The 25,975-nt window shown below is 43.2% G+C and overlaps 1 protein-coding gene across 4 annotated transcripts in view; it reads right to left on the minus strand.

Moving 5' to 3' along the window:
* The window catches only part of LOC100737802 (solute carrier family 22 member 10-like), a 32,628-nt gene extending 19,847 nt beyond the window's left edge, over positions 1–12,781 (minus strand). For 3 of the 4 annotated variants that reach the window (XR_014836889.1, XM_085010889.1, XM_085010888.1), the window contains exons 1-2: positions 12,369–12,781; positions 11,562–11,665 (exon numbers count right to left, since the gene is read on the minus strand). Coding sequence is in view for 3 of the 4 variants with exons in the window: in XM_085010889.1 (XP_084867015.1) it covers positions 11,562–11,665; positions 12,369–12,770 (506 nt within the window). In the remaining variant the exon portion in view is untranslated. Of the gene's footprint in view, positions 1–11,561; positions 11,666–12,346 lie in introns of all 4 variants that reach the window. The other variant, XM_085010890.1, reaches the window with a different exon arrangement.
* Positions 12,782–25,975: the final 13,194 nt, after the last annotated feature.

Genomic DNA, 25,975 nt, shown 5'->3' on the forward strand with positions numbered 1-25,975 from the left:
GTGCCCTATGTCCAAGCCAGCAGCCCTGCTAATCAGATACCCAGCATTGCTTATCAGTTCCACTTCTGTAACCTTGCTTGCTCATTTTCTTAGAGAGGAACACTGTCTGCTTGGGGACTGGGGGAGTGGGGAGGTCAGGGATGCTTACATGGGAAAATCAAGACCTGGTAATGTATAAAACTTACCGAGAACAAAGACCTGGTGCTCAGACTCTGGAGGTGATGCCTCTGAGTCTGCACTGGTGCTGAATAAACCTTGCTTTTCCATATCTCCGCCTGCTGTTTGTCTCCTTCCACTGCCACGGTTTTTGCAGTTTCTGCAACATTGTTGGTGCATGGGCCGGGAAGCCAACAACCGTGCGCTAGCCTCTTGTGCCACCGATGTCGGGGAACCGGGGGAGGCCACGGTGGCCGGCCCGGTGACAGGTGGATAGCACGCACTAGCCATTTTGCTGGATCCAGACCCTCACTCGGGACGTGCTGGCCTTGGCTCACACTGCTTCCCAAACGGACTTAGAAGGAGAGTGGAAACAGGTTCCAGGACAGGACATCGGACTGGTGAGTGCCCTGGGGACATCTGCCCGAGTCAGGACCTGCCATATGGCAGAAGGAGAGACGGATCACCTCTCAGTGACCAAAGGGTCACTCAGGTCAGGGTTTGCTCCCTTGGCGTCGGGATGCTTGTCAGTTCTGGTGTGTGTGTGTGTGTGTGTGTGTGTGTGTGTGTGTGTGTGTGTGTGTGTGTGTGTCTGGAGAGAATGAGAGCCCGTGCTCCACCGTTTTTGGAGGATGGAGCCAGAGTGAGTCCTAACCTGCAGTTCCATGGCAACCCTCCTATGGCTTGTGGTGGCCCTCTCCAGAGGGATCCTGATGTTGGGGTTTCTACAGTCCCATCTATGCTAAGAGGTGCCTGAAATAGCCCCTCCAGGGGAGTGGTCAGGCAGACGAAGGGATTGTTACCTGAGGCCTTGTCCTCGCTGTTTGTCTTGCGTCACCGTCACAGGGCGGGACTTCACACAATGGGTAAATCGGCTTCCAAGCCCACCGTCTTAGAGTGTATGGTTAAGAATTTTAAGAAAGGATTTTCTAGAGATTATGGTATTAAACTGAGTCCTGGAAAACTGTGTACCCTCTGTACCCTGGAGTGGCCCCTCTTTGGTGTTGGCTGGCCTTCGGAAGGGACCTTAGATGTGTTCACGGTTGGATCAGAATATAATGTTATAACAGGAGACCCTGGACACCCAGACCAATTTCCATATATTGATCAATGGTTGGAAATTGCCTATTTGAGGCCCCCATGCGTTCGGTTCTGCACCACAGGCCAGGGACAGTGTAGGGTGCTAGTGGCCCAGTCCAAGAAGAAAACCTTGTCTTGAGAAAAGGTGCCACCTATTTTTCAAGGGGAACCTGAGGACTCGCCCCCTGTGCCACCTCCTTATGTGCTGTCGGCCCCACCTCTGGGAGCCGAAGGTCCCCAGATGCCAGATAGCCCACTGCCTTCTGTTTCTCCTCCTCCTCCTCCTCCTCCTCATGCTCCTGAAGTTCCCAAGGCAATATCACCCCCACCGCCAGATTCACCAGAACCAATGAGCAGGTGTCTCCAGTCAGCCCAGGGAGCTGCCACTCCAGCATTGCAAATGCCCTTAAGGGAGACACGGAGACCACGGCAAGCCACCCCCGATGGGACCATACAGGAGGGGGGATGGGTTTTATTATTACCAGCCCTTTTCCACTGCCAATCTCCTTAACTGGAAACACCATACTCCCTCATATTCTGAAAAGCCTCAGGCGCTGATTGATCTCTTAGAATTCATTTTCCAGATGCACTGTCCCACCTGGATAGACTGCCGGCAACTTCTTTTTACTCTGTTTGACACTGAAGAGCGCTGGTGAATTGTAACAGAAGCCCAGAAATGACTTCAGGCCAATGCGGGGGGTCGAGCAGACTTGGCAAACTGGGTGAGGGAAGCCTTCCCAGAAGAAAACCCCCACTGGGACTACGACACTGAGGAAGGGAAACGTAACCTAGAGAGGTACCGGCAGGCCTTCCTACAGGGGGCAAAAGCTGGGGGTAACAAGCCCACTAATATAGCTAAGATCAGTGAGATACTACAAGAGCCGAATGAAAGCCCAGCCAAATTCTATGAACTATGTGAGCCTTTCCGAATTTACAACCCTTTTGATTCCGAGGCCCCGGAAAACCAACGGATGATAAATGCTGCCTTTGTGGGACAAGCCCAATCAGATATCCGTAAAAAGCTAAAGAAATTAGAAGGCTTTGCAGGAAAGAATGCTACAGAACTGTTGGAAATAGCCAAGAAGGTTTTTATTAACCGAGACCAGGTGGCCCCCCATGGTGCAAAAAAGAGAATGAAACAAAAAGTGACACTTCTGGTGGCCGCCGTGTCAAAACCGGTGCCCCCAGCAGGACCACCCCATAGGGGACAAGGCGCAAGGCCAGGGAAAAGGAGTCCCCTGGAACATGTCCAATGCGCTTACTGCAAAGAAAAGGGACATTGGAAAAATGAATGCCCCAACCATCCTGAGAAAAAGACCAAGGCCCCCCCTAGCCGGTACTGATCTGAGCCATTCAGCACCAACCTGATTGGCCTAACTGAGTCTGATTTGGGGGGACCAGTCTCCCTCCAACAGGGCCCCCAAGAGCCTCTGGCCACCCCATAGACTTTATGGTAGACACAGGTGCCAAACCACCATCGTTGGGGCCACAGGTGACCAAACTCACAGGCCCTTCTGTGGTCCCTGGTGATGCCGATTAGGAGGCCATGAAGTAATACATGAATTTCTTTACCTGCCTGACTGCCCAGTCTCCTTGATGGGAAGAGATCTGCTGGTTAAAATGGGGGCACAAATTTCCTTTTCTACCGACAGATCGGCCCCACTCAAATTGACAGAACCCCCCAATGCTTTCATCATGGCTCTTGCTGTAGAAAGGGAAGAGGAATGTCGCTTGTACTCTTCCCCTTCAGAGATGGGGACCATTCCCCCAGAACTAGAGACTAAATACCCGCGGGTTTGGGCTGAAGGAAACCCACCAGGACTGGCAAAATGCCATGCTGCTATCTTGATTGATCTAAAACCCAGAGCTCAACCAGCAAAGCTCTGGCACTACTCAATTCCCAGAGGAGCTCGACCGGGAATCCAGGTTCACCTGGCTAGGCTGCTTCAGCACGGACTGTTAATAAAATGTCAGTCCCCTTGGAACACCCCTTTACTTCCTGTAAAAAAAAAAAAAAACAGGAACACAAGACTACCACCCAGTTCAGGACTTAAGAGCCATAAATGAAGCAACAGTCACATCACAGCCATCCGTCCCTAACCCGTATACCCTGCTAAGGCTGATCCCCTCCACTGCTGAGTGGCTTACTTGCCTGGTCTTAAAAGATGCATTTTTCTGCCTCTGGGTGGTGCCTGCCAGTCAGCCCTTGTTTGCCTTTGAATGGGAAAATCCACATACGGGGACAAAGGAACAGCTCACCTGGAGGAGACTCCCACAGGGATTCAAAAACTCTCCCACTCCTTTAGCGGTGCCCTAGCCACTGACCTGGCTGAATTTCCTGGACAAAAACTGGGCTGCGTTTTGCTGCAGTACATTGATGACCTCTTACTAGCTGGCACCACGGAGGCTCAGTTCCTAGAGGGAACAAAAGCTCTCCTTTCCCTACTGATGGAGGCAGGGTATCGGGTATCAAAGAAAGAGGCACAAATGTGTAAAAAACAAGTCAAGTATCTGGGCTTTAACATCATGCAGGGCCGACGAAGGCTGGGGAACCGAAAGAAAGCAGGCAGTTGGTGCCATTCCTGTCCCTACCACCCGCCAGAAGGTTCGTGAGTTCCTAGGGGCAGCAGGATTCTGCCGGATATGGATCCCCGGGTTTTCAGACCTGGCCAGGCCTCTGTATGAAGCTCTAAAAGGGGAAGAAAAGGCTCCCCTTGAATGGGGACCAAGCCAGGAGGCAGCATTTCAGACAATCAAAACCAAACTCACCGAGGCTACAGCCTTGGGACTTCCTGATGTAACCAGAGAATTTAACCTTCTTGTTCATGAGAAAAATGGAATGGCTTTGGGAGTCTTAACTCAAGCATTTGGGCCTTGGCAGAGGCCAGTGGCATATCTATCTAAACAAATTGACTCAGCTGCAGCTGGATGGCCTCCCTGCCTCCAAGCGCTGGCAGCTACCACCTTGTTGGTGAGAGAGGCTGACAAGTTGACTCTGGGACAAAACCGCAATGTTAAAGTCCCACACTCAGTTGTAACCCTAATGGATACTAGGGGCCACCACTGGCTCACACATGCACGAATGACTCACTATCAAGGGTTACTATGTGAAAATCCACGGGTAAAACTGGAGGTTGTACGAACTCTGAACCCAGCCACTTTTGTGCCAGATGAAGCAGGGCCCCCAGACCATAACTGCTTGGAGGTACTAGATGAGGTGTTTTCCAGCAGGCCTGACTTGACTGATAAACCACTCCAAGATCCTGACCTGGTTTTATATACTGACGGCAGCAGCTTTATGGAGGATGGAAAAAGGATGGCAGGATGTGCTGTGGTATCTGACTTAAAAGTGATAGAAGCAGAGGTGCTTCCTCAAGGCTGGTCAGCACAGAGAGCAGAATTATGGGCCTTAGGAGTTCCCGTCGTGGTGCAGTGGTTAACGAATCCGACTAGGAACCATGAGGTTGCGGGTTCAGACCCTGCCCTTGCTCAGTGGGTTGACGATCCGGCGTTGACTTGAGCTGTGGTGTAGGTTGCAGACGCGGCTCAGATCCTGCGTTGCTGTGGCTCTGGCGTAGGCTGGTGGCTACAGCTCCAATTCGACCCCTAGCCTGGGAACCTCCATATGCTGTGGGAGCGGCCCAAGAAATAGCTAAAAAGACACACACACAAAAAAATTATGGGCCTTAATCAGAGCGTTGGAGCTCAGCCGAGACCAGCGAGTTAATATCTATACCGACTCACGGTATGCCTTTGCAACTTTACATGTCCACAGAGCCTTATATAAAGAAAGAGGACTCCCCACTGCTGAAGGAAAAGGGATTAAAAACCAGGCTGAAATCTTAAAGCTTCTAGAGGCAGTTACCCACTGTAAAGGCCACCAAAAGGGAGATGACCCAGTGACAAAAGGAAACAATAGTGCAGATGCAGCTGCCAGACAGGCAGCCCGGGGACAACAGCCAGACAAACCTAAGGTCTTGCTGGCCCCAGAAGTGCCAGCTTTCCCCAGATATTCTCCAGAGGAAGAAAAATGGATAAGGGAGGAAGGAGGAACTAAAACTAAGACGGGATGCTGGGTCACACAGGACCGCTGAGTTTACATTCCAGAACAGCTGGCCTACAAACTAGTCCACCAACAACACAAACTAACCCACATGGGCAAACCTGCCTTAGAGACCTTACTGGGCCGGTACTATCTCATTGCTCGTCTTCCTGCACTCTGCTTCTCTGTCTCCCAAAGATGCATAACCTGTTTGCAGAATAATGCCCGCCAGGGACCCCACAGACCAGCTGGGGCCCAACACTGTGGACTGTCCCCATTTGAGGATATGGAAGTGGATTTTACTGAGGTCACCCCTAGTAAGGGGTACAAATATTTACTAGTTTTTATCTGTACTTTTTCAGGATGGGTAGAAGCCTTCCCTACCCAAACTGAAAAGGCAAGGGAAGTAACCAAGACACTCCTGAGAGACGTTATTCCCAGATATGGAATGCCTCTGACCATTGGGTCAGATAACGGGCTGGCATTTGTGGCCGAGAAAGTACAACAGGTGGCAAAAGCCTTACAGATCTGATGGATACTACATTCTGCTTATCGCCCTCAAAGTTCAGGGAAAGTAGAATGCATGAACTGGACCCCTAAACAGACACTGGCGAAGTTATGTCAGGAAACTGGCTTGCCCTGGGTAGACAGGTTGCTGGTGGCCCTCCTAAAAGTGAGATGTTCACCCCAAGTGGGAATAGGATTCTAGCCATTTGAAATCTTATATGGGGGGGCCACCGCCACTGATCAATTTAAGAGGAAACACCCGGGAGTTGGGAGACTTGAAATTACATAAACAATTACAAGGACTGGGGCTCACTATTTCTCAGATACATAAATGGGTCGCAGATAGAATACCTGTGTCCTTAGGTATAACAGTTCACCCCCACAAGCCAGGGGACCAGGTGTGGATAAAGGACTGGAAAAAGGAGCCTTTGAGGCTGGTATGGAAGGGCCCCTATACTCTAATTCTAACCACCCCCACTGCTCTTTTTTTTTGGCATTTCTTGGGCCGCTCCCGTGGCATATGGAGGTTTCCAGGCTAGGGGTCTAATCGGAGCTGTAGCCACCAGCCTATGCCAGAGGCACAGCAACGCAGGATCCAAGCCGCGTCTGCAACCTACATCACAGCTCACAGCAATGCCGGATCGTTAACCCACTGAGCAAGGGCAGGGACCGAACCCTCAACCTCATGGTTCCTAGTCGGATTCGTTAACCACTGCGCCACGACGGGAACTCCCCCCACTGCTCTTAAAGTAACAGGAATCCATCCTTGGATCCATCCTTCCAGAGTTAAACCGGCTGGCCCAGCTGACGACCATGGAGAGTGGGAGACTGCCCTCCATCCAGAGAGACCTCTACACCTGACAATACAGAGGAGGTGACAACGATCTCAAAGCCCTGCTCTGACCACACTGGAAGCTGGTCAGTCAATGCACAGCTAAAGCTTGAGGAATCTGCTGCCCAGTAAAATAAACTGCCTTACCTTCCACAAGACACTTGCTTACTGTTATATACTGTTATCTTATGACCAACATGTATGTTTGCTGCCTGTTGCTGTTAATTTGGTCCCCTTTGGCTCTGCCAGATTCCATTTCCTCATGTGACCCATGCATTCGAGTCATCCAATCAGATCAAGGTGTTACATGGACTTTGCTTTACTCCACTCATTTCTCCTGTTGCAGAGAAATTCACGGAAGTTGTACTCACAACAGGACCACTTATTCTATCTGTCAACAGAGGGACCAATATACTTGCTTTGATCCACGATACTCACCAACTGAGGAATGGTTAGAGGTCCAGCGGTTTCATAAATCAGGGCAACTAATTAATCAGACCCAAATCACCAACCCCACATTGCCAGTATCAATCCTTTTTCATGCCTGTGAAGCTATGAATGGGTCGTGAGCTTCTACCAGACCATGTGGAGGCCAGTCATGGGAGAGAGAATATAGACTCCAAGACAAATATATGTGCTGAGGGACCACCTGGAGCGGTTGCCAGGAATGCACTTCCTGGAGCTGCGTGGCCTGGGCAACCTGGGATAAGGGAGACAAAACAGCTTTCCTTCAAAAGGGTACAGCCCCTCCAGGCTGTCAGACTAAAACTTGTAATCCAGTTAATTTCACTATTTTCAATTCCAGTGAGCCCAAATGGAAGGAGGGTTGCAAAATGAGCATTCGCATTAATGGAAGAGACCTTAACCCTGGAGCGCTGCTACATTTCCAGAGAATCACATTTGTGCTCCAAGCTGCCTCTCACAGGGTCTTTCATTCCTTTTATGAAGAGATAAAAAAAAAAAAACCACCCCACCTCCCATTCCGGCCACAACCTAAGAACGTGTTCTTAGCCCTGGTGGAAACTATTGCACAAACTCTCAAGGTCTCCTCTTGTTATGTATGCAGGGGAACGAACACAGGAGACCACTGCCCTTGGCAAGCCAGAGAACTGGACCCATTAGAGCCTCATAGTGAGACTGCATACCCCCAACTCACCAATGGGGTGTGGCTCCTCAGAACTGCCATTATAGGGAGAAATTGTCTTGTGAGGCAGGGAGGATGGTTCAGTTGGAAGCCTAACATGTTTAGGCCTAAGGTTTTATAATCTGACTGCCCCAAAGACTCCTCCAACCTCTCAGAGCCCAAGCCTAATCCCCTGTCCAACTTTTCCCACCTCCAACAAGCATGGGAAAATATCAGTGCTAATATCCAATGACGGGCACCGAAGGGATTATATTGGATTTGTGGGAAAATGGCCTATTCCTTACTCCCCCCCCAATTGGGCTGGGGCATGTGTACAGGGAACAATCAGACCTTCCTTCTTCCTGCTCCCGCTGTCACTAGGGGAGCAACTGGGAGTTCTTATGTAGAGGGCACAGGGTGCCCAGAGAGACCAGAGGGCTCTCCACATTGGAGACTGGAAAGATGATGAATGGCCACCAGAATGGATAATTCAATATCATGGGCCTGCCACCTGGGCAGAGGATGGCTCTTGGGGATATCGCACCCCTATCTATATGCTGAACCACACCAGCAGACTACAGGCGGTTTTGGAACTTATAACAAATGACACTGCAAGGGCCTTGAGTATATTAGCCCAACAACAAACTAAAATGCACAGTGCAATCTACCAAAATCACTTGGCCTTGGATTATTTACTTGCTGCGGAAGGAGGGGTTTGTGGAAAATTTGACTTAAGTAAGTGCTGTCTACAAATAGATGATACCGGAAAGGAGACAGAAGAAATTGCTGACCCCATGACTAAACTTGCCCATGTGCCTGCACAAACTTGGAAAGGATGGGATACAGACCGTCTCTTTGGTAAATGGTTTTCTTGGTTGGGAGGAATTAAGACAATGGCCAGAATAATTGTGGTGATACTCGCAGGGTGCCTACTTCTTCCCTGCCTTGTACCTCTCCTGCTTTTTGTTTTGTTTTGTTTTTGCTTTTTAGGGCCGCACCTGTGGCATATGAAAGTTCCCAGGCTAGAGGTCGAATCAGAGCTACAGCTGCCAGCCTACACCACAGCCACAGCAACACGGGCTCTGAGCCATGTCTGCAACCTACACCACAGCTCACAGCAATGCTGGATCTTTAACCCCCTGAGCAAGGCCAGGGATTGAACCCGCATCCTCATGGGTCTTAGTCAGGTTCTTTAACCACTGAGCCATGAAGGGAACTCCCCATCTCAGTATTTTTTTAATCTCCTTTCCACTTTCTTCTTTACTCTTTGGTTGCTTAAATGTGTGTTGTTTAATTTCTGTGTATTTGTCCATTTTCCAGTTCTTTCTGCTACTTATTTCTAATTTCATTGCATTGTAATCAGAGAAAATACTTCGCATGATTTCAATCTTTCAAAACTTATGGATTTTTGGTTTTGAGCTTCATATATATTCCTGTCTGGAGAATACTGCCCATGAGCTTGACAAGCATGTATGCTCTGCTATCATCAGGTAGAGAGTTCTATATTTGTCTGTGAGCACTAGCAGTTTGTAGCATTGCTCAAGTCCTCTATTTCCCTACAGTACTTCTGCCTAGATGTTTGATCCATTACTAGAACCAAGGTATCAAAGTTTTCAGCTAGAAATACAGAACTGCTTTTTCTTTAATTATTTCAATGGTTGCTTCATATATTTGGGTGCTCTTCTTTGATGCAAATTTTATCCCTTTTTTTTTTTCTTTGGTTTTTTTGTCCTTTTAGGGCCACACTTGCGGCATATGGAGGTTCCCAGGCTAGGGGTCGAATCGGAGCTATTGCTGTCAGCCTACACCACAGCCACAGCAATGCAGGATCCAAGCCGCATCTTTGACCTACACTGCACCTCACGGCAATGCCGGATCCTTAACCCACTGAGTGAGGCCAGGGATTGAACCTGCAACCTCATCGTTCCTAGTCGGATTCGTTAACCACTGCGCCATGACAGGAACTCCTTAACTCATTATTTCTAATGAGAACTAGTACATTCTCTGCATTTTATTGGCAATCTTTTATATGTGACTATTTACTTTTTTGCTTTCAATATTCCATCTCTGGCTTATATAAGATTGATTACAATAGATCTAGGTGTGGAATTAATCAATCATACAATAAACAGAGAGAAAAAGAACCCTTCTCAGAGTTCCACAATCACTTGTGAGAAGAATCACTCATCAAACTAAAAATAAAAGACAATTTCCTCAGCCTTATTAAGAATAGCTGCAAACATCACACACCTAACATCAGGCTTAAGAAGCCTCAATGTACTCTCTCTCTGATCAGAAACAAATCATGGATGTTATCTCTTGTTATTTCTATTTAGCCACTATACTTCAGGTATTAGTTACTATAAGACAGAAGAAATAAAGACATACAAATTGAAAAGGAGGAAATAATATTCTCTCCTTCCTTGATGAATGTATAATCATGTAGTAAAAATCCCAAGGAATCCAAACTGGCTTTACTAGAAACAATTTAAAAATTTAGCAGTTTTCAGAGTTCCTGTTGTGGCTCAGCAGAAATGAATCCAACTAGGAACCATGAGGTTGTGAGTTCAATCCCTGGCCTTGCTCAGTGGGTTAAGGATCTGGCACTGCCATGAGCTGTGGTGTAGGTCACAGATGCGGCTCGGATCTGGTGTTGCTGTGGCTGTGGTGTAGGCTGGCAGCTGTAGCTCTGATTCAACCCCTAGCCTGGGAACCTCCACATGCTGTGGGTACAGCGCTAAAAACCAAAAAAACAAAACAAAAAAAAAAGTTTTCAAGAATCAAAGTAAATGACAAAATCAATTGAAATAAATAAATATGGTATATATAGTTTACAAACTGAATTTATGATGACATCCAAAAAAATCCACAAAATGATTAGAAATTAAACTGTGGGAAATAGAAATAGAGAAAAACTGGAGTTCCCATCATGGTTCAGAGGTTAACGAATCCGACTAACATCTGTGAGGATGCAGGTTCGATCCCTGGCCTCGCTCAGTGGGTTAAGGATCTGTCATTGCCATGAGCTGTGGTGTAGGGTGCAGACGCAGCTCAGATCCTGAGTTGCTGTGGTTGTGTAGGCCAGCAGCTGCAGCTTTGATTCGACCCCTAGCCTGAGAACCTCCATATGCCATGAATGGAGCCCTAAAAAAATTTTTTTTTTAATTAAAAAATTTTAACGCTTGAGGTCTACAGACTAATTACCTTACATAGTTACAAGTATTACCTCTAATGAGGCTTTTTTTTTTTTTAGCAAAGTCAGACTTCCTGATTACAGCCATAATTATATCTTAATTCAACTTCATGCCATGTAACAACACCAGGTTTTATAGAAGTAAATACTAATTATAGTGGGGTAACCGTGACACTACAATCAATGTGGAAAATGGCAAGCATAGACATCACCGAATCTACGAAAAACCTAACCCAGAAGCTATGGCAGAGGCCTGCACTGATATATCCTCCAACAGACTGAACTCTTATCTTAAAGCACCTCCCTTTCACTTTCCACTGATAACTCCTTCTCATCTTTATAAATGAAGTTTATGGTAACTTGCCTCTAAATCCTATTCTCAAAGGCCCCCAGATCTTAAGGAGATCTCATTTCAGTGTCCAGGACAGAGAGCTCTGGGGCAACAGAATGGCACTTGTCACAATGAGTCTAATTCTGCCTTTCCATCCATAGCTCCTTGGAAGTCGAGGCAACCCACAACAGTATAAAGTGTATACTGGAACTCAATAAAGACTTCTTTGTGAGAGAATTAATCATAAACTGGGAAAATACCACAGAGGAAGGGCGGGAGAGATCTGGAGGTACTCACACGTCTGAGAGATAGCCATATAGGAGGCCTCCCAGCAGCATTCCAGCCATGAACAGGAATTGAACCACTGGCTTCTGAGACTGATAATCACATACGAGGTCCCACTGGAAGAGAAGGAAACCAGCACAGAGGAGCTTCTCAGCATCTCGTAATCCCAGAGGTTCACTTCCTTCCATAGCCCTCAATTAACATACTCTTTGGCTTCCTTTACTGCATTTCCTCATATAGATGCCTTGTCACAGCTTGAGCATGGTTTCCTCTAGAAATCCTCAACTACATCTTCTAGGTTATACCAGCGCCAATCTTCACATGCACTTAACACTCCGTACCTCCGTGGTTCTCAATTTTTGCCCCGCATTGAAACCTTCGAGGTAGGTTTTTTCATCACTGGTGCCTGGATTCCACTCCTGGAGTGAAATGCATTCTGATTGGTTTCTCTGACAAGTAACTAGGACATGGGATTTTTACAAATAATAAGTTCAAATATTTCTAATTTGGAACGAGGCTGAGAGCAAATGACCAAGAAAAATTTTCTACAATTTATATATAGTACTTATGTAACCATCCATCATCACATGAAATTTAAAGCTTTGTGAAGTAAAATTTATGTCCAGTTTGTTGCTTTCGTTGTCATCAGTTGTAATGTAATCCTTGGAAATTAAATAGATAAGCATACAGTTTTCCTAACAGAACGAGAGAAAGCTGGCTACACTATCTTGTCAGTACCTGAAGACTTGAACCGTGTTTATTTTATGTTATTCTAAACATTCAGGCCATGTACTTACAAGAGGCAAATGGGTCCTTTACCTCAGTCACGATTGTGGAGGAGAAGGAGCTTCGGTCATACACCCAGCCGTCCACACAGGGCTCCGTGTCCAGGTCAGTCACATTGGGGAAGGTTCCATTCAGGTGAAGGAGCTGCCACTGGGAGTGGAGGAAGCGATGACATTTCTCAGGTTTCAAGTTTGAGTCCAGGGGGATGGAGATTCTCAGGAGAACATCAGGGCTGAGAGTCCCTGTATCGTTATCAGAGACAGTGTCATTATCAAGGATGTGGACCCAGCAGCGATGAGCAGGAATGGCTGCAGTGAAATTCTCCAACAGAATTTGACAACTTGTTAACATGAGACAAGGAAGGGTTAGAACCATCTGAAGGATCTGGAATTTCCCCAAACCACCAACTTGGTTCAGGAGCTCCTCAAAAGCCATTGTGAACAGGTGATCTTCAAAAGTCACAATGACTTTATGGAGATAAGTTCAAAGGGAGAAATATATTTCCTTTTATTAATTCACACTAAGTCTATGCTACCTCACACCAGTTTCTCATTAATGGGACCCATTACTTCACTATTGCAACAGAGCAGCGGAAGCAGTTCCCCTAGGCTTTTTGGAAACACGAGGTATTAGTTTTTTTAGTAAAGTCATAAAGAAAATTATTTACCAAGGGTACTTCTAAATGATGACCAATAAACCTGTTTAAAGATTTACACTCTGAATATGCTTCTGCTTGGTTACTCTGTAAAATCCATATTGGACTTTGGTATCCACATGGTCGCTAAAGAAGCTAAAATAAACCTACTCCATGCTCTGCAGTCCTTTCCAGACAATGGGATTTGAGAGACACGGAAGTGAACTGCTCCATGATTTTCTTATGGAAAGAACAGAAAGCAAGTGTTTTGTCTTGCTTATACCATTTAGATAAAAACAGTTAACAAAATACAATCGTTTGCTTTTAATTAAAGCAAACTGGAAAGTGGTTCAATGACCACTTTTTGGTCACTGATGTTGGGCTTCAGTTTGTTTATTTTATTTTTTGCTGAGTGGGTATTTATTTATTTTTATTTTATAACGATTTTTATTTTTTCCGTTATAGCTGGTTTACAGTGTTCCGTCAATTTTCTACTGTACAGCAAGATGACCCAGTCACACATACATGTCTACATTCTTTTTTATCACATTATCATGCTTCAGTTTATTTATTTATTTTTTGTTTGTTTTTGTTTTTTTCTCATTTTATTTTCCCACTGTACAGCAAGGGGATCAAGTTATCCTTACATGTATACATTTTTTTCCCCACCCTTTGTTCTGTTGTAACATGTGTATCTAGACATAGTTCTCAATGCTACTCAGCAGGATCTCCTTGTAAGTCTATTCTAAGTTGTGTCTGATAACCCCAAGCTCCCGATCCCTCCCACCCCCTCCCTCTCCCATCAGGCAGCCACAAGTCTATTTTCCAAGTCCATATCATGCTTCAGTTTAAATAACACCAGGAACTCACAATGATGTTAAATTCCTTCAAATAAAGAAACAGGGGAAAGGCAGTGACATGCTCACATAGGGGTGTATTTTCTCAGGTTTATTTATTCATATACAGAATATATGAAGAATCTTTTATGTACTGGTGTTCAGAATCCTGATGAATTGGTCATTTTATCATTATGAACTTGGCCTCTTTATTTTTAGTCATGCTCTGCAATTCCAAATATGTATTTTCTCACATTAATAGAATCTTTCCTGGTTTCTAATACTTATAATTTGCATGCCATACATTACAATCTTTTATACCTTTTATTAAAGTATTGTTGGATTTTTTTTTTCTTTTGTCTTTTGTCCTTTTAAGGGCCGCACCCGTGGCATATGGAAGTTCCCAGGCTAGGGGTCTAATCGGAGCTGTTGCTGCCAGCCTACACCACGGCCACAGCAACTCGGAATCTGAGCCGCATCTGAGACATACACCACAGCTCATGGCAACGCCGCACCTTTAACCCACTGAGTGAGGCCAGGGATCAAACCCACAACCTCATGGTTCCTAGTCGGATTTTTTTCCGCTGTGCCACAATGGGAACTCCCTAAAATATTGTTGATTTACAGTGTTGTGCCAATTTCTGATGTACAGCATCATGACCCAGTCCCACATATATATATACACATTGTTTTTCTTGTACAGTCTTCCATCATGTTCTATCCCAAGAAATTGGATAGAGTTCCCTGTGCTATGCAGTAGGACCTCACCTCTTACGCATTCTAAATGTAATAGTTTGCATCTACTAACACTTCCTCCCCTCTCCCCCTTGGCAACCCCAAGTCTGTTCTCTGTGTCTGTGAATCTGTTTCTGTTTTGTAGATGGTTTTTTGTGCCATATGTTAGATTTCACATATAAGTGATATCATATGTGGATATGTCTTTCTCTTGCTGATTTTCTTCACTTAGTATGAGAATTTCTAGTTGCTGCAAATGGCATTATTTTGTTCTTTTTTATGTCTGAGTAGTATCCCATTGTATCTATGTACCACATCCTCTTTATCCATTCCCCTGCTGGTGGACATTTAGATGGTTTCCATGTCTTGCCTATTGTGAATAGTGCTGAATATGAATATATAGGTGTGTGTGTCTTTTTGAATGAATATTTTGTCTGGATATATGCCATGAGTGGGACTCCTGGATCGTATAGTAGTTCTATATTTAGTTTTCTGAACTATCTCCATACTGTTTTCCATAGTGGTTGTACCAATTTATTTATTTTATTTTTATTTTTTTATTGTTACTTCCCCTATACACTTTTTTTCCCACTGTGCAGCATGGTGACCCAGTTACACATACATGTATACATTCTTTTTTCTCACATTATCATGCTCCATCTTAAGTGACTAGACATAGTTCTCAGTGCTACACAGTAGGACCTCATGGCTAATCCATTCCAAAAGCAATAGTTTGCATCTATTAAGTTCCCAATTCATCCCACTCCCTCCCCCTCCCCTTTGGCAACCACAAGTCTATTCTCCAAGTCCATGATTTTCTTTTCTGTGAAAAGATTCATTTGTAGCATATATTAGATTCCCGATACAAGTGATATCATATGGTATTTGTCTTTCTCTTTCTGACTTACTTCACTTAGTGTGAGAGTCTCTAGTCCCATCCATGTTGCTGCAAATGGCATTATTTTGTTCTTTCTTATGGCTGAGTAGTATTCCATTGTGTATATATACCATATCTTCTTAATCCATTAATTCATCAATAGACATTTAGGTTGTTCCTATGTCTTGGCTGTTGTGAATAGTGCTGCAATGAACATACGAGTGCATGTATCTTTTTCAATGAAAGTTTTGTCCAGATAGTTGCCTAAGATATACCACATCTTCCTAAACCAATCATCAAAGGAAACCAAAAAGAAAACAAAAAGACAACTTAAAGAATGGGGGAAAATACTTTCAAAGATGCAATTGACAAAGGCTTAATCTCTAAAATACATAAGCAACTTATACAACTCAACAGCAAAAAAATCAACAACCCAATTGAAAAATGGGCAAAAGACCTGAGTAGACATTTCTCCAAAGAAGATATACAGATGGCCAACAAGCACATGAAAAAATGCCCAACATCCCTGATCATTAGAGAAATGCAAATCAAAACTACCATGAGATACCACCTCACACCTGTCAGAATGGCCATCATTGATAAGTCCACAAATAGCAAGTGCTGGAGGGGCTGTGGAGAAAAGGGAACCCTCCTGCCCTGTTGGTAGGAATGTAAGCTGGTACAACCACTATGGAGATGAGTATGGAGGTACCTTAGAAATCTATACATAGAACTACCATATGACCCAGCAATCCCACTCTTGGGCATATATCCAGACAAACTTCCCTTTAAAAAGATACATGCACCCGCATGTTCATTGCAGCACTATTCACAACAGCCAAGACATGGAAACAACCCAAATGTCCATCGACAGATGATTGTACCAGTTTACATTCCCACCAACAGTGAAGGAGGGCTTCCCTTTTCTCCACACCCTCTCCAGCATTTGTTATTTGAAGACTTGTTAATGATGGCCATTCTGACCAGTGAGAGGTGATACCTCATTACAATTTTGATTTTCATTTCTCTAATAATTAGTGATGTCGAGCATCTTTGTTATGTACCTGTTGGCTATCCATATGTCTTCTTTGGAGAAGCGTTTAATAGAAATGTTTATTGACATTATTGTAGATTCACATTCAGCAATAAGAAATAATATAATGAGAAAGTGCATGCACTTACCATTTCCTCCAGTAGTAAAATTTGCAAGATTATAGTACAACATCACTACTAACTTATTGATAGTGATACGTTCTACTAATCTTACTCAGATTTTCCCAGTTTTACCCATACGTGTGTGTGTGTGTGTGTGTGTGTGTGTGTGTGTGTGTGTGTGTGTGCACCTAGGGCCATTCAGTTGTATCACTAGTGTAGCTTTCTGTGCCCACCACCACAGTCAAGATACTAAAGAGTTCCCTCTCCACAAGTATTCCTCTCGTTGTATTCTTATAAATTTACAAATTTTCCCTTGTTCCTATCACTCCCTTTCCTACATTTGGCAGCTACGGATATGTTTACCATTTTTTAACTTCTGTCATTTAAAAACTACTATATAGGCATTCCCCATGGCTTAGTGGTTGGGGATCTTGTGTTGTGTCTGCAGGGACTCCAGTTCAATCCCTGGCCTGGGAACTTCTGTATGCCATGAGCGTGGCCAAATAAATAATAAAAACATATTATATAGATGGGAGGGATCCAGATAGGGGGGTAGGAGGAGATGGAGCTCACTTACCCCATAACCACATCAAAAATAAACCTACCTGTAGAACAGTTCTCACAGAATACTAACTGAAAACTGTCAGAAGAACTCCTATACAACCAAAGCTGCAAGAAAGACTTCCACATAACAGAGAAGAATGGTTAAAAAAAAAAAAAAGGCATAGGGTCAGAACTCCTACCCCCAGAGAGGGACCTGAAAGTAAGAGAAGATCTTCAGGGATGGACCTCGCCCTGGGGAGGTGGCAGGTCTAGCTACAGACTGAGAATCTGTAGCATGGCTTAGACCAGTACTTCGATTGCTGGGAGAACCACTGATATGGATGGGCTTGAGAAGCTTTGACACTGCTTATGAGGACAGCATACATGGCTGGCTTGCAACAACTAAGGTGGAATGAGTTTTGCACTGGTAGTGACTGCCTCATCGCACTCCCCTATCAAATGGGGTGAACACCCTGGCCTCACTCACTCCATACCACAGCTTAGTGCTGGATCTAGAGTGGAGAGATCCTGGGAGAAAGCTGCTAACAAGGCAGCCTACTTTTCCAGCAGCAGTGTAGTCACTTCAATTCCTGCAGCTGCAACGCCCTGACCCCCAGCTCCAGCCCAGCAAATGCAGGCTTGAGCACTCCACCTCATAGCCTTGCACTAGATCTTGGATGAAGACATCAGGGAAAAGGAAGCAAGTTTGCACTGTACTGGAACAGAGCTGCAGACACTTACATAGGTAGCAGTTTTTTCCTCTGTGAGCACTCAGGTCACAGTTGCTTCTATGCTCCCCTCTGGGCAGAGCATACCCCCAGGTGATGAAACCTGATCAGATATAACCCTCAGGGATTCTATTCCATGACAGACATGGAGCAGAGAGAAATTCCAACATCACTCCCTAAACAGCCTTTTATTTTTATTTTTATTTTTTATTTTTCGTCTTTTTGTCTTTTCGTCTTTTCTAGGGCTGCACCTGCAGCATATGGAGGTTCCCAGGCTAGGGGTCAAATCGGAGCTACACCTGCCAGCTTACACCACAGCCACAGCAATGCAGGATCCGAGCCACATCTGTGACCTACACCACAGTTCACCACAAGGCCAGATCCTTAACCCACTGAGCGAGGCCAGGGATTGAACCCACAACCTCGTGGTTCCTAGTCAGATTCGTTACCCACTGAGGCACGATGGGAACTCTGGCTTTAGATACCCCCAAACCAACCACAGCATGTATCAAGGTGATAAGGATCAGTACACACTAAGGAATCTGTGTCAAAATCAACCCTTGCATGAAAGACACAGAGTCTGCACAAGCATGCTCCTACCTAAAACACTCCTTCAAGACTCCAATAAAGGAGTTCCTGTCACGGTGTAGCAGAAACAAGTCAGGCTGGGAACCATGAGGTTGCAGGTTTGATCCCTGGCCTTGCTCGGTGGGTTAGTGATTCGGGCGTTGCCGTGCTACAGGTCGGCAGACGTGGCTCAGATCCTGCATTGCTGTGGCTATGGCATAGGCTGGCAGCTGTAGCTCCAATTGGACCCCTAGCCTGGGAACCTCCATGTGCTGCACAGCCCTAAAAAGAAAAAAAAAAGACTCCAATAGATAGCCTTTTTTCCTAAATTCATAGAAATAGATGACATTAAGTGAAATGAAAATCAGAGGAATACTCCCAGTTAAAAGAACAAGACAAATCACCTAAAAGAGCAAATAATGAAACAGAGTTCACTACTCTACTAGAAATCAAAAAGGTGATAAAATGCTAAAAGAATTAAGAAAGGTTATCAAAAGAAATGCAGATCAATGTAGCAAGTGACTGGAAACAATAAAGATGAAACAAAAAATAACAATTCAATGAACCGAAAAGATAAATACAACACAAAAAGCAATCCAGAAGCAGTGAATAAATTAATAAATGACACAGAAGAATGAATAAGTGATCTAGAAAATAGAAGAGTTGAACAAATTTCTAGAAACATGCTGCCTGCCAAGAAGGAGTCAAGAAAAAACAGACAATTTGAATAGACCAATCACTAGAAGTGAAGTAGAATCTTCAATTTAAAAATTCTTTGCGAACAAAAGCCCAGGACAGCTTCACTTGAGAACTCTACCAAAAATATAAAAAAGAAATTAAACCTATTCTCAAACCTTTACAAGAAAATGAAGAGGAGATAATACTTCCAAATTCATTCTATGAGGCTGTAATTACCAGATGATTGGATTAAGACATGCTGTTCACTGTGGTATGTGGAACAACTGGGCAAAAGGGACCTGCTGTATAGTACAGGAAACTCTACCCAATATTCTATGATAATCTACATGGGAAAAGAATCTGAAAAATAATGGATTGTGTATATGTATAACTGAATCACTTTGTTGTATAGCAGGTATTATCACAACATTGTAAATCAACTATACTTCAATCAAACTTTTTCAAAAAGAAAAAAATGACCTGGAACTTTCCAAAATAAATAAAAACTATTTCCCTAGCCCTAGCCCCCCAAACAAAACAAACCAACAAAAAGATGTGTTATACATGGTGGAATATTATTCAGCCACAAAAAGGAATGAACTCTCGTGCTTTGTAGCAACACAGATGGACTTAGAGAATGTCAGGTTTAGTGAACAAAGTTAGAGAAAGAAAATACTATATGATATCGCTCATATGTAGAATCCAAGAAATAACACAAATGAAGTTATACACAAAACAGAAACAGACTGACAAACATAGAAAACAAATTTATGGTTACCAGCAGGGAAAAGCAGGAGGGACAAATTAGGTGTATGGGATTAATAGATACAAACTACTAAGCATAAAATACATAAGCAACAAAGATTTACTCTATAGTACAAGGTATTACACCCAATATCTTGCAATAACCTATAATGGAAAAAAAATCCTTAAAAACCTGAATCCTTAAGCTATACACCTGAAACTAACATAATATTGTACATCCTCTATACTTCAAATTTTTTTATTTTTTATTCTTTTGTCTTTTTGCTATTTCTTGGGCTGCTCCCGCGGCATATGGAGGTTCCCAGGCTAGGGGTCGAATCGAAGCTGCAGCCAGCAGCCTACACCAGAGCCACAGCAACACGGGATCCGAGCCGAGTCTGCAACCTACACCACAGCTCACGGCAACGCCAGATCGTTAACCCACTGAGCAAGGGCAGGGACCGAACCCGCAACCTCATGGTTCCTAGTCGGATTCGTTAACCACTGTACCACGGCGGGAACTCCTATATTTCAATTTTTTAACAAAACCTAACAATCTGAGTTTTAAAGGGACCACAGAAATGAATAGACCTTTCTAAAAAGACGATATTGAAAAGGCAACAGATGTGTGAAAAAGATTTCAACATCACTAGGCATCAGAAAAGTGTAATCAGGAGTTCCCGTTGTGCCGCAGTGGTTAACAATGAGGTTGCGGGTTCGGTCCCTGCCCTTGCTCAGTGGGTTAACGATCCGGCGTTGCCGTGAGCTGTGGTGTAGGTTGCAGACGCGGCTTGGATCCCGTGTTGCTGTGGCTCTGGCGTAGGCCGGTGGCTACAGCTCTGATTCGACCCCTAGCCTGGGAACCTCCATATGCCACGGGAGCGGGCCAAGAAATAGCAAAAAGACAAAAAAAAAAAAAAGAAAAGTGTAATCAAATCTACAATGAGACACTACCACACACCTGTTAGAACAGTTATCATAAAAAACAAGCAACGTTAGTGCTGGTCAGAATGCAGAGGAAAAGAACCACTGGACACAATTGATAGCAATGTAAACGGGAGCAACAAATAAAGAAAACAGTGTGGAGTGTCCTCCAAATATTAGAAATATAACCATGGTATCATCCAGCAATCCTACTTCTGGGTACCTAACCAAAAGAATGAAATCTATATCTTAAAGAGATATCTGTGCTACAATGATCTAAAGTTAATTACAACATTCTTTATAATATTTTAAACATGGAAACAACCTAAATATCCACTGATGGGTGAATTTTTTAAATATGTATGTATAAGTATATTTATATATCTATATATATGCGTGTGTATATGTATGTTTATATACATACATATATATATGCATATATATGGCATATGTATATGCCTTGAATGAAATGTAGTTAAATATAATAAATATATAATATGTAAAGAATGTGGAGAATATTATTCAGCCACAGGAAAGAAGGAAACCGTGTCGTTTGCAACAACATGGGTATCTATTGAGGGCATTGCGCCAAGTGAATACACTACACAGAGAAAGACAAACACCGTATAATCTCCCTTAAATGTGGAATCTAAAAAGTCTGAACTCATAGAAACAGAAGAGATTTGTGGATATCAGGGGTGGCAGGCACGAGTGATGTGCTCAAAGGTCCTGAACTTCCAGTTATACATTTAATACGTTCTGGGAATATAATGTATGGCGTGTTGATGAACGTCAGCGATATTTTATCATATATTTGAGAATTGGTAAACAATTAGATTTTTTTAAGTGATCAACAACAAAAAAGTTGTAACTATGTTGAGGGATGGATTTGTTAACTAACCTTATTGGGGTCATTTCACAACACATATGTATATTTAATCAGCAAGTTGTACATTTTAAACTTACACAGTTTTTTTATAAATCGTATCTCAATAAGCAAAAAAAAATTAATTTTAAAAGAGAAATGATTTGGTAATCTTTTGGGTTTGGCTTTTTTTTCACTAACAAAATTGTGCAGATACCCATCCAAGTTTCTGTGTGTATCAATAGCTTGTTTCTTTTTATTACTGAGTAGATGAAATGTACATACAAAAGTTAGTTTGGGGAAGGCCATCTGGATTGTTTCAAGTGTTTGTTCTTTATTGAGGTGTAATTGACATATGAAATTATGTAAGGTTAATGTATACAATATGTTGATTTGATGCATTTTCTATTGCACTAGGTACCATCATAGCTTGGCTTGTTTTTAATCATGTCAATACATTATCACTTCTTTTTTCTGTTGAGAACAATTAAGATCTAGACTTACAAATTTTGAAATTTATGGTATGTTGGAGGCATGACTATGCGACTGACAAAGAATGGAAAGAAAAGACTGACGCCACAGAGTGGCTGTAGAGGCCCGTCTCTACAAAGTCCTGTGACTCCCTCATGACCCTTGAGGCACAATGAATGAGAACAGAAATAGAACATCAAAGAACGGCATCTTGAAAACAAAATTGCTGAAGCATTGATGCTGCTGATGGGAAACCATCAGCTCTGACATTCTCAGGACTGGTGCCTTGGGGGATTTATGGGAGAGGCCATAGACGGCTTGAAGCAAACGACAAATTACGGCCTGGGAGGGCTAAAACACTTGTGACTACTTTCTGGTGCTTAGGAAGGACTGTGCTAGCATATCTTGCTTCCAATCTGTTTGAAGTAAAATACCAATGTATTCCCTACACGTACAAGGAAGTAGAAAATAGTAAAATCAAAACTTTGAGTTGGCTCAGAGGGTTGCTATTGCCTCTTGAAGGCGGTAGCCCCCTGATCCCCACTCTATTTTTGTGTCTCTTTCTTCTTATTTCTGCAGCACCGCTGACTTCGGGACTTGGGTTGACCAGCAGGCCTCTTCAATGATACAACAGTATTGTTGACTATAATTGGTAGCTGTGCATACATCTCCAAAACTTATTTATATACTAGTTGTGAGTTTGTACAATTAAGCATTAACCCAGTGCCCCCATCCTCTAACCCCTCATCACCAGCATCCTATTCTCTGTTTCCACAAGTTTGACTTTTTTAGATTTGGCATCTAAATTATATACAATATCAGTCATTCTCTGCCTTATCTCTCTCAGCACGATGCCCTCAAAGTCCACTCATGTGATCACAAATAGTAGCTTTTTCTTTTTTCTTAGTTGGATAATATGGGAATATGTGTTATTGTTTATACATATACCGCATCTTTATCCACTCATCTATGGATGGACACTTAGGTTGCTTCCATAGCTTGACTATTGTAAATAATACTGCAATAAACATGGGAGTGCAGGTATCTTTTCAATATCCTATTATTTGGGGGGAGGGATTCTTTTTTGTGTCACACCCATGGCATATGGAGGTTCCCAGCCTAGGGGTCAAATAGGAGCTACAGCTGCCAGCCTACGCCACAGCCACAGCAACACGGGATCCAAGCTGAGTCTGCGACCTACACCACAGTTTACAGCAACGCCGGATCCTTAACCCACTGAGCAAGGCCAGGGATCAAACCTGTGCCCTCATAGAGGCTAGTCAGATTCATTTCTGCTGAGCCACAACGGGAACCCCCAATATCCTGTTTTCATACCTTTGGATATATGCCCAGAAGTGGGAATGGCAGAAGATATGACAGGTTTTTTCCCAACTTTCTGAGGAACCTCTATGCTGCTTTCCCATAATGGCTGCACCAACTTACATTGGCACCAACAGTGTGCAAGGGTTCCTTTTACTCTACATACTCACCAACTCTTTGTCTTCTTAATGATAGCTATCGATGGAAAATGAATAATCAATCAAAAGGATAAATAGGGAATTTTATTTGAGCCAACCTGTCTAACCAAGGAGACAGACTTTTGGAAAACTCTGAGGATAGCTTCATTTGTTAGAAGTTGAAGTCACCAGGAGTTCCCGTCGTGGCTCAGTGGTTAACGAATCTGACTGGGAACCATGGCGTTGCAGGTTCGATCCCTGGCCTTGCTCAGTGGGTTAAGGATCCGGTGTTGCCGTGAGCTGCAGTGTAGGTTGCAGATGCGGCTTGGATCCCGCATTGCTATGGCTCTGGTGTAGGCTGGTGGCTGCAGCTCCGATTCGACCCCTAGCCTGGGAACCTCCATATGCCGCAGGAGTGGCCCAAGAAACGGCAAAAAGACAAAAAAAAAAAAAAAAAAAAAGAGGTTGATGTCACTGCCATAAATGTTTTTGAGACAAAGAATTTTACATCAAAATGGCACAATGACATTTTACATCGTGTTCACCAAAGATACACAGTCTGTTCCTGCACATACCAAGCAAGCAGTGGGTCATCATGACCCGTTATGGTCAAGCAAGCATTTCCATCTTCAAGGAGATCTGGTTAATGTGTAATGCTGATGCACATTCCACCCTGAGGAAGGCCCAAATGGCAGGGAATGCATGATGGTTGAATTTTCTGGTCCTGCCTTAATGCATATATTTTATTCCATCAAAGCCATGCCAAGACGTGTGAGGGGTACCCCATTCTAGCTTTGATTTACATCTCTCTGATGCTCACTGAGAGTAAGCAACTTTTCCTATAGCGGCAGACCGTCTGTATGTCTTCTTTAGAGCAATGTCTATGAATGTCTTTTGCCCATTTTGAAATTAGGTTCCCTGCTTTTTTTATTATTAAGCAGTAGAAGTTCCTATGTATTTTGGATTCTACATGGTTTGTAAATATTTTCACATCCATACTATTGTAATACTACATCGAAACAAAAAGGAATAAAATACTGGTAGAAACAAAAGTAAACTGCATGAATGTCATGTACAACACACCAAGCAAAAGCCAAATACAAAAAAAATTAGCATATAATTCCATTTAGGTGATTTTGTCAAATAAGCAAAATTAATACCAAGTGAAATATACAGTGGAAGAGAAGTGAGAGTTTGGGGACAATTCTAAGAAATGAGCACAAAAGCGCTTTCTGGGTAGATGGAATTAATCTGCCCATTGATAGAATTGTAGTCTACAAGTATATGAATTTATCCAAACACATTGAATTTTGAGCTTGGAATTTGTAATTTGACCATGTGCAAATTTTAACTAAAATGAAACTGTAAACAATAGAATGTTATGTATGTATATTTATTCTTTTTGTATCTACTGTCAATTTTTCCTATCTGGTTACTGTAATACCTGCATAAAACTTTTCGTAGCTTTAACAGTCTATTTGAAGCTGATAGCAACTAATTTCAATTGCATACAAAACTCCACAAATTTATTTCACACACAGAGTATATGTTATTGGTGTCAGAATTTACATCTTACTGTGTATTTATAAAACAAATGTTTATGGTCATAATTATTAATGCTTTTGTATTTAGCTTTTATGTCGGGTTAAAAGGTGATTTATGTGCCACCATTACATTATTATGTTATTATTTGTTTATATATTTCCCTTCACCTTTACCAGTGAGATTTATACTTTGTTATGTTTTCATGTTGCTGCTCATGTTTCCACGTTGTTACTATTTCTTTGCAGCTGAAAGAACTCCCTGAGCTTCTTTGAAAGGATTCTTTGAAGTCTTTGTCAGGAAGGTCATAGGTAGGGATTTCTTTTTTTTTTTTTTAATATAATGATTTTTCTTTTTTTCCTTTATATCTGGTTTTCAGTGTTCTGTCTAGATAAGGATTTCTTTATGGTCAATTATTAGAGCTGCATTTTGTTAATTTGGATGAATCAGTTTTTCTCCCAAGTCTTCATAACCCTTGTAGCCTTGCATTTCTGTCTTTCTATTTAAAGAAGCAGTCGGCTTTTCCAGTCCTTACAGGCTTCTGCAGGGAAAGCCCTACACCAGTCAGCTTGTTCAGACACTATGGACAGGTCAGTTGGCTGGCGCCCTGGGTGGGCTGGCTTGTTAAGGTCCATTGTCATGGCCCGATGCTAGAATTCACAGACAGGCTTTCTCTCTCTCTCTCCCGTGAAAGAAAGTGGGGACCAAAAGGATCTTTCTCAGTTCTTTGCTGTGCCTTATTGTGAGACCGGAACCCTGGGAAAGCAGAACTCCGCAATTTTAAAGAGGTCCTTTCTCATTTTTCTGCTCCCCTAGGATAATGAAACCTCTTACCTGGATTCTGAACATCTCATAAAGGAATTTTCATTCCCAAACATTTGTTA

Source organism: Sus scrofa, chromosome 2, assembly GCF_054392235.1.
Source record: "Sus scrofa isolate SSC_HxYL_T2T_F1_AM1 chromosome 2, Sscrofa_HxYL_maternal_Yorkshire_Landrace_v2.0, whole genome shotgun sequence".
NCBI classification, from domain to species: Eukaryota; Metazoa; Chordata; class Mammalia; order Artiodactyla; family Suidae; genus Sus; species Sus scrofa.